Source organism: Alligator sinensis, unplaced genomic scaffold, assembly GCF_000455745.1.
Source record: "Alligator sinensis unplaced genomic scaffold, ASM45574v1 scaffold1200_1, whole genome shotgun sequence".
In the NCBI taxonomy this organism is placed as follows: domain Eukaryota; kingdom Metazoa; phylum Chordata; order Crocodylia; family Alligatoridae; genus Alligator; species Alligator sinensis.
In genome coordinates this window covers 534,016-542,467 of record NW_005842772.1, presented here as the reverse complement: position 1 = coordinate 542,467, position 8,452 = coordinate 534,016, and the positions used below count along the sequence as shown (strand labels likewise).

The window sequence follows — 8,452 nt, the reverse complement described above, 5'->3', positions numbered from 1 at the left end:
GCGGTTCAGGTGTCCAGAGGCCCTCTTCCAGCCATCCTTCCTAGGTAGGTGTTTACCAAGCACGTGCCTGGAACATGCCAGTCATGGGTCTGAGTGCAGGGGGGAGGGGCTGGCGGCACAAGGCTTGGGTGGCCAGCTGCGTGCTGACCTGGCAACCTCTCTTCTCCAGGCATGGAGTCGTGTGGCATTCACGAGACCACTTTCAACTCCATCATGAAGTGTGACGTAGACATCCGAAAGGACCTGTATGCCAACACAGTATTGTCTGGTGGTACCACCATGTACCCTGGCATCGCAGACAGAATGCAGAAGGAAATCACAGCCCTGGCACCCAGCACAATGAAAATCAAGGTAGGTGCAGCCTCCGGGGCACGAACAAACCCTCTCTCGAATGCCCAGGGACTCGGGAGGGGAGGTGGCCTCCAAAGCCCTGGCTCTGCCGCTGACTTGTCTCTGTTGCCTTGCAGATCATCGCTCCCCCTGAGCGCAAATACTCTGTCTGGATCGGCGGCTCCATCCTAGCCTCCCTCTCCACCTTCCAGCAGATGTGGATCAGCAAGCAGGAGTACGATGAGTCCGGCCCCTCCATTGTCCACCGCAAATGCTTCTAAATGGACTGCGAGCGGATGCCCAGCATCTGCTGCATGAGTATTTTTTTTCACTAGTATATGTTTGCCCAGGCAAATCTATACACCTCATGCTAGCCTCCTAAAACTGGAATAAGCCTTCTTTCAAAGAAACTTGCCCTTGGAAAGTCTGTATCTGATGTTAGACACATGTCAGCACTGTTGGATTGTCAAGCTGTCGCTGATTTGACCTTGTATTCAAGTTCCCTGTTCCCTTGGTGTACACTCTCTAGCAAAATACCCTGTACACATCTGACCTAGACCCTGGTACAGGTGCAGTCACTAGCGTGACCCTGCTGCCAAGGTTAACTTGTGTTTGTGGAAGAGAATCTGCCGAGGAGCCTGTAGGGCTCCTGGCTTTGCTACTATTGATGAGTGACACTTGCCTGGAGCCTAAGCTCGTGGGCCGGAGACTAGATCTGTACAGGGTATTTGAGGTCAGACTCCAATCTGTAAAGCGCTGAGTATTCCAGGTTTTCATGTAGAGGCTGGTAGGAGTCCATCAAAGAGTTCACTTCTGTTGCTGCTGTTCTAGCAAGGTTGGAAAAACATATCACATCCAAGCCTTAGGAACCCGTTTCCATCTTCCCACCCACCTGTATCCCAGCAAGACATCACATGGGGCTAAAAGTTAACTCGACTTGAGTTGCTGAAACTCTGCATTTACACCTGTAAATTTCTGCATCCCGTTTAATTTATGTAAGATTTTTTTTTGTACGTTGCCTTAATGTTCTCACATGACAGTAGAAAACCAAAACTTGTAAGTCATCCCAAGGTCGAGAATTGTAATGCCCGACAACACGTCATTGTAAGGAAAATAAAAGCGCTGCAGTAAATGACATGCGTGTGCTGTCCTTCCTGCTGTGCTGCCCCCTGCTAGGTGGGGGAGCCTCTGTCAGGGGGAGAAGCCTTGTGTCCAGGTCTGAGACAAGGGCCCAGCTCCCTTCCCAAGGGAAGCTGGCAGCTGCATGACAGGAGTGCAGCTTGCTCTGCCTAGTCTAAAAGCAGACACCTACCTGCTGAGCAGGTGTCAGCAGTGATGGAGCAGGCATGGTGGAGGCTGGCCAGGCTGCCTCGTGGCTGGATGTGCCTTGAATTTCAGGTTTGACTTGAAGTCTGGGGTTCCCTCTTCCCTGCAGCCAGGGAGGTGTAGGAGTAGCTGCTTCCAGGTGCCTGGGTCTGGCCTGGCAGGGCCAAGCCCTAAGGGACAGCACCTACCCCCGAGCTGGGCGCAGCCTTCCTCCCTACTCATTCTTGCTGTGAGATTCCAGCACCCTCCAACTGAAAAACACACACAGGGCTGCTGGGCTGTCAGCCCTGATAAATTTAAGAGGGCTGAGCTTGTCCACACCAGGTGGGCATGGAGCTGCTTCACAGCCTTCCTCTGCAGACAGTGGCCACCCCTGCAGCCATGCTCATCCCATTGATACAAATGCATTTATCCTTGCTAGCCCCCTGGGGTCTCTGGTTCCCTGGGCTGCCTGCAGGCCTGGCCTGGTGGCTGTCCTAGTGAGGGTGGCACTGGCTCCTTGCTCCACAGGCAGCTGGCATAGCCAAAAGGCACTGGTTCACTTGGCCTGTGGTCAGAGCGGCTCATTTTGCTCATCCCCAGACAGAACCAGGTGCCTTGTGGCCAGGCAGGAAGCTGATGAGGCCAAGGGCCTGGTGCCCATTTCTACAGGGCAGCAGTCACCGTGCCAGTTCGGGGGTGTTGCAGCCCCTGTCCGTGCAGGGCCCCAGATGCTTTCCATGGCTCTGGGCCTGGAGCTGTGGATTGCAGCCTGTGGCACCAGCAGTGACTGGGCAGCTCCTTCTGCAATGGGGCTCTCCCATGAGTCTTGCCATGCTGCCCTGTGGGTGACAGACGCTGGGTGGAGCGCAGGGTTGTACCCAGGGCAGGGGGAGGCTGCAGGCCCCAGGGGCTGCTCTTCCCTGCCTTACCCTGATTCCCCTTTCCCTGAGTTCCCTGCCTGCCCCAGTGGCACTGGGAGTGCCGGATGCCCAGGTGATACCAGCTAGCCCTGCCCCACAGTCCCTGCCTATTTCTAGGTAGAGACAGGTCTCCACTTGCTGGAGAGGGAAACAAAGGCCTCTGAGCCCTGGGCAGCTGAGCCCCAGCTTTAACCTAGCATTTGAGTCTCCAGCTGGAGAGCACTTGGCACCCTGTTTCCTGAGGCTTGGGGAGGGACAGCAGGGGCAGGGAGTGGGCAGCTTCCTTCCAGCAGGCCGGGGGCAGACGTTGCCTGGGGGAGCATGGGGATGCAAGCAGAGGTCAGGCTGCATCTGCTGGAGCGTGGGGATTTGCTCTGATGAGGGCTTGCCCACGGCACCAGCCTCTGCCCACCATGCCCAGGGCTGAACCTGCACAGGATGCAAAGCTGGCCCCGGTCAGCCGGGCTCTGTGCTGCCTGCTGGGCTGTGGGGGGCGGCTCTCGGCACAGAGGGAGCAGAGCGACTAGACAGGGCCTGGCTGCTGTGCCTTGGGGACCCTGCTCACAGGCTGACCTGTGCCCATCCAGGGCTCCTGCTTGGAGCACGTTGGCGGCACAGCCCCAGCCGCCTGCTCCCGGGCTGAGGGGAGACGTCTACGCCCCGGCGGAGACGGTAGAGGCTCCGGCTTGGTGATCGAAGGCAGCAAAGCCTGAACCTGGGGGTCCAAGCTGCGCCTGGGCATCCGGCCCCAGAGCCATAGGGCTCCCTGTCCCCGAGCCAGGCCCGCGGGGTCCACACCTGCCCGCTGTCCCTGACCCTGTCCCAGGCCAGCCGGCCGTGCCCAGGGCAGGCACTAGAGGGCAGCGCTGCACTGCTCCAGGGCCAGGATTGGGCCACGGGCCAGCGTGGCATGTGCCCATGGGTTGGGACAGCTGGACACCCCGGCCCCTGGTGCTCAGCCTTGGCGCTGGGCACCCCGTCGGGCTGCGCACTCTGGGTAGCGTGGGTACCATACTGGGAGCAGAACGGAGTCCAGATCAGTGCTCAGCTGTTCTGGGTGCCTGGGGTACCCATGCCGCCCCTCTGGGACAGGCGGAGGGGCAGAGGCTAGGTGCTGGGCTCCAGGGGGGCAAGATGAGGGTCCTGCAAGGCTGAGGGCTGGGCTGCGGGGGTGGGAGCTCCAGCCCTAGTCCTGCCCCCCCCGGCCCGCAGCCTCCTCCAGCTGTTTCCCTGCACCGCCAGCCCGGGGGTTGTTGGCTCCCAGCCCTGCCTGGCATAGCCACCTTCCCCCTGGCCCATTGCCTGGCCTCAGCCTGGCGTGGGAAGGGGCTGGGGCAGGCCGGAGAGGACCCGCCGTCCTTTCCTGGTGCTCCAGGCCCCCAACCTGCCACAGCCCGGGCTCGACTGCCATGAGACGGGCAGCCTGGCAGGCAGGAGCACAGCGCACGCGCCACGACAGAGGTGGCAGGATGCTGGACGTCTGGCCCCCACGTGGGCAGACCCTCCACAGCAGCAGCCCCATGCCCAGCAGGGTTACAGCCTGGGTTGCAGCCGGGGCCTGGAGTCTGCAGTTCTGGACGGTTTGCTAGGTGCATCCACCCCAAAAATCCTCTGCTCTCAGCCCCTGGCAGCCCTCCAGCCCCATCAAGCTGGCGGGTGAAGCACAGTGGGTGGAACCAGCTGGGCAGGGAAGCGGGATCTGGGGGACAGTTTTCCCCGGGGGCACTATGCCCTATATAAGGAGGAGCAATGGCACTCTCTACTATTTGGCCCTGGGACACCCAGGGGTAGGAGCTGCTGCCTGGGGTAGGCGTGGGCCTAGTGGCTGGACTGGGCTGGGTTGAACTTGCCCGGGCTCCACACGCTACCTGGGGTGCTGCTTCACTTTGCTTTGCTTTGCTTTGCTTTGCAGGCAGCCTGGCAGGATGGGAGACCAGGAACCAGCTCCAGGTAGGCGCGTCCATCAATCCTGGGGGTCGGGCGTGCTCCAAGCCAGAGCAGGCCTACACGGCGCTGGATGCCAGGTCAGCGGGGCGCCTCGGTTCTGGGTGGGGGGCATCTTGGGTGGCTCGGCCCCCGGGGAGACACCACGCACCCTTTTCTGTGATGCTCCCTGCCCCCCGCTTGCAAGTGGGGTGCTGGGCAGGGGGCGTGTGCTGCATCTCCATGCATGCAGCACTGGCTGCTCTGGCGGGGGTGCCCCTTGCGGCATCCCCCCCGACCAGCCGGGCAGAAAAGGGCAGCCCTGTACCGCTGGCACGCGCCGCGCCCGCCTCGTCTCTTGCTTCCTCGGTGACTTGTGCGCCTGGGGCTCAGATGGGATCCGCGGGCCAGGGGGGCGGCCTGCTGGGGCCCGGGCGCCAGGAGTAACCCCTGGGGGGCCTGCCTGTGGGCCTGGCTCCAGCAAGGGGGTGTTGGGGAGCCCACCGGTGCCCCTAGCTCAGGCTGCAGCGGGGCATGAGGCGCCTGGCAGGGCCCCCCGCACTGCCAAGGCCCCAGGGGCATGGGGCTGGTGCGAGGGCAGGGCCCTGCCATGCTCCTGCCTCAGTTTCCCACTGGAAGGGGGCGGGGCCGGGGGGCCTGGCCGCGCCCCCCCGCGCGTGCCCCGCTGCTGCTGCCCGTCGGCGCCCGCGGCAGTGCAGGGGTTAAGGGCGCTCTGGCTGGCGGAGAACAAAAGGGAGCGGCGGCGGCCAATGGGCGCGCGAGGTCGCCGTTCGGCGCCCGCCGGTTGGCTGCGGGGCGGTCCAATGGCGAGCGCCGGCGTCGCCTGGCCCCGCCTCCCTTCGTCCGCCCCCACGTGGGGTCGGCTTCGCTCGCGGCTGCCGGGGTCGGGGCGTGTGCAAGGGGGGAGTGCATGAGGGGCTTACACGCGAGGGGTGTGTGCAAGGAGAGGCACTCGGGGGCCTTGCACGGGGGTGTGCAAGCACCAGGGCTCAAGGCGGGGTGCCAGGAGGGGGTGCACTGGGGGCTTGCACGCAGCAGGGTACGAGTGGGGGTGGGGTGTGCAAGGGGGCTGCATTAGGGGTTTCCATGGGGGTATACAAAGGGGCGTACAGGGGGGTTGCATGGGCTGGGCAGGGAGCAGCATGCAAGGGGGTTGTGCAAGGAGTGCGTGCACTGGGGATGTGCAAGGAGCAGAGTGCAAGGTGGTATTCGCGGGGTGCCCTGGGAATGCTAGGAGCAGGGGTGGTGTGCATTGGGGTACATGAGGGGTTTCCATGGGGGGGAGCTGTGTGAGGGGGCTTGCACAGGGTGCAAGGAGGGGTGCCTGGGGTGTGCAAGGAGTGGGGTGCACAGGGTGTAGGCAAGGGGGGGGGCGCTGGGACTGCCCCAGATGCCTCTTGCAGGGCAGGAGTGGGTTTGGCTGGGGTGGGGCCCCGGGGCTCCCAGCAGACCAGGCAGGAGCTAGGGGGGCTTCTGGTGCTGCTTGCCCCTGCTCTGCTCCCCATGCACCCCCCGCCTCGGCAGGACACCCGGGTCCCTGATGCTGACTGCCCCGTGCACGGCTGGCGCAGGTCCTATCCGTGGCCTGGTCCCGGCGGTGTCCCACCCCGAGGGGCCTTAGCCAAGCTGGGGGGCTTTGCTGCCAGGTGCCCTCTACCGTCTCTTCCAGCTGCAGCACTGCTGTGCCCGGCGCGCAGCTGGTGAGCCAGGACCAGAACCCAGGAGTCCGTGCTGGCCATACCAGGCCCCCGGTCCTGCCCGAGGTGACCGGTTCTGGATCACGGGTGCCTTGGGAGTTGCTGCCTGGCAAAGCCACCCATGCTGTGCCGGGTGGGTGAGGGTAGGGGGAACCGCTTTGGGTTTCATGCCCCGCTGGTGCCAGCTGCTCTGCAGTAAAGCTGCCTTTGGCCTCTGCTTCGCTTCTCCTGCCCCTTCCTTGTGCAGCCCCTATGGCACCCTGCATGGACAGGGCTGCGCCCCCGACCCTTGTTCTTGGTAGCCAGCAACCTGGCACAGTGGGCAGCTCTGGGTGGGCTCCAGGCCCTGCCCTGGCTTGGGGCCGATCCCTTGGGTACAGGCAGATGCCTAGTCCCTTTCCCAGCAGAGACCTAGTGGGGCCACCCAGGTGGGGGCACAGACCAGGGGGTGAAGGGCTCAGACTGATACCCCATGGGCTACACGGTCCTCAGGGCTCAGACCATGGACGCAGCCTCCCTGGAGCAGGGCACTTCCCCTGCCCCAGTCCACCCCAGCCTCGAGCCCTGCAGGTCTCCACAGGACTTGGGCACTCAAGACCCCAGGCCTGCAGTGCGGGGTGTCTCGGTGCTGCACCCACCCCTCATACTAGGGAGCTGGAGGGTGACTGGTGCTAGCACCGGATTGTGCTGGGCTGGTGTGTACCCGCAGGATGGCACAGCCTCAATCGGGGGATGCCAGGGCCCCGCAGTTGCCTTCCCGTGTTCCCCACCTGGTATCTCCCTTGTACCCCTCCCTGGGCTGGCTGCAGGCTCGGAGGCCTGCCCCATGCCACAGAGTGCCCATGCCCCTGGCTCCTGCTGGCAGCCCCTGGGGCAAGGCTGGGGCAGCCCAGGTGAGCGCGGACCCCTTGCACCAGGGGATGCTGGAGTGACCCCCTCTCACATCAGCCCAGTGCCAAGCCTGGCCCTGAGCCCCCAGCCCCACTACTCAGCAGCAGATCCCAAGCAGGGGCTGGTGCCCCTGCCCGCCAGGGCCCCTCAGCACCCCCTCCCCTGCCCCAGACCCCGGCCCCGAAAAAGCTGCGGGCACTGCCGCCATTTCATATATTTATTTATAAGCCAAGTTATCAATAAAAAAGTTCCATACTAAAAGGCCTTTACATAGAGTTTGCTGCTCATAAAACCTTTGTTTCCTCCTTGGGGTTTGTGTTCGTTTTGCTTCCTCCCCCCGCCCCCACCCCCCTCTTTTTTTTCTTTTTCCTCCTTTCTTTTTTTTCCCTTTTTTTGAGGGTTTTTTTTGTTTGTTTTCTGTTTTTAGTGTTTACATGGAAAAAAAACAAACCAACGGTCCCCGTGGGGGGCTGTACACATGTACAGGGCACGGCGCTGCCACGTGGGGAGACGGGACGGGCGGACGCCAGGGTGGGGGGCAGAGGGGTCTCGGCTGGGCCGTGCTCCTTCTCCCCCTACCCAGGGGTGCGGTGGGGCTGGGACGGGCCAGCTGCCTCCTGCCCTGGCAGGGGGGGGTCAGGGGGGGAGCTGCGAACAGTGCAGGGGGCAGCATTGGGGTCCCCCGGCCTTGCTCTCGGGTGCACCCTGCTTGGTGTGGGGGGGGGGTGCTTTGGTTTGCCTGGAAAACTGCCCCCCCCCCCCACTGCCCACCTGGAGGAGAGGCAGGGGCAGGGGTCTGACAAGCGGGGGTGCCCCAGGAAGTTTCCTGCCCCCCCAGGTCAGACCAGGTCCTGCCTGGTGGAAGGAGGGGAGGGCACACACGAGCCCACGCATAGCAGCCCCCCACGTGCCCATTCCCTTGGCACACCCCCACCCCAGGGGTCCCGTGCACTGCCGCTGCCCCTCTCCCTGGCGCGTGCACACAGGTGTGGTTCAGAGGTAAGCATGCCGCAGCCTGGCCCCGCGCTGACACGCGTGCTGCGTTGCAAGCAGGAGCTGGGGGGGTCTATATTACACAGGACAGGAGGGGGGGATCTTTGCCCGGCCCCTCCCTATATACAGCGATTTCCCCAGGCTTCCCCGGCCCCAGCCAGGCTGGGGGCAAACAGTGCATCGAAAACGAACCCAAGCAGACGGCCGACCCCACCCCTGCCCCCCACCCCCCGCTGCCTGTCGCGGCCTCTGCGTCTCTGCCGGGCGCAAATACGCTATGTACACGCGAAATAAATAGAACAAGACACCTGATTTCTGCTTCACCTGCCAGCAAACAGTCAGAGGTACTAGGGAAAGTATGGCTTTCAA

At 63.2% G+C, this 8,452-nt stretch overlaps 2 protein-coding genes across 3 annotated transcripts in view; one reads left to right on the top strand and one right to left on the bottom strand.

Annotated features, from left to right (window-relative positions):
• ACTG1 (actin gamma 1) overlaps positions 1 to 1,465 on the top strand; it is a 2,739-nt gene extending 1,274 nt beyond the window's left edge. For both annotated transcript variants that reach the window (XM_014525260.2, XM_014525261.2), the window contains 3 exons: positions 1 to 44; positions 170 to 351; positions 468 to 1,465. The exon at positions 1 to 44 is cut by the window's left edge. In XM_014525260.2, the coding sequence (XP_014380746.1) occupies positions 1 to 44; positions 170 to 351; positions 468 to 611 (370 nt within the window). In that variant the 3' untranslated portion in view covers positions 612 to 1,465. The remainder of the gene's footprint in view (positions 45 to 169; positions 352 to 467) is intronic.
• A 3,738-nt stretch (positions 1,466 to 5,203) lies between these two features.
• Positions 5,204 to 8,452, bottom strand: part of BAHCC1 (BAH domain and coiled-coil containing 1) — a 32,425-nt gene continuing 29,176 nt past the window's right edge. Inside the window, 1 exon segment of the mRNA XM_025216883.1 lies at positions 5,204 to 5,218. Within this exon segment, the coding sequence (XP_025072668.1) occupies positions 5,204 to 5,218 (15 nt within the window).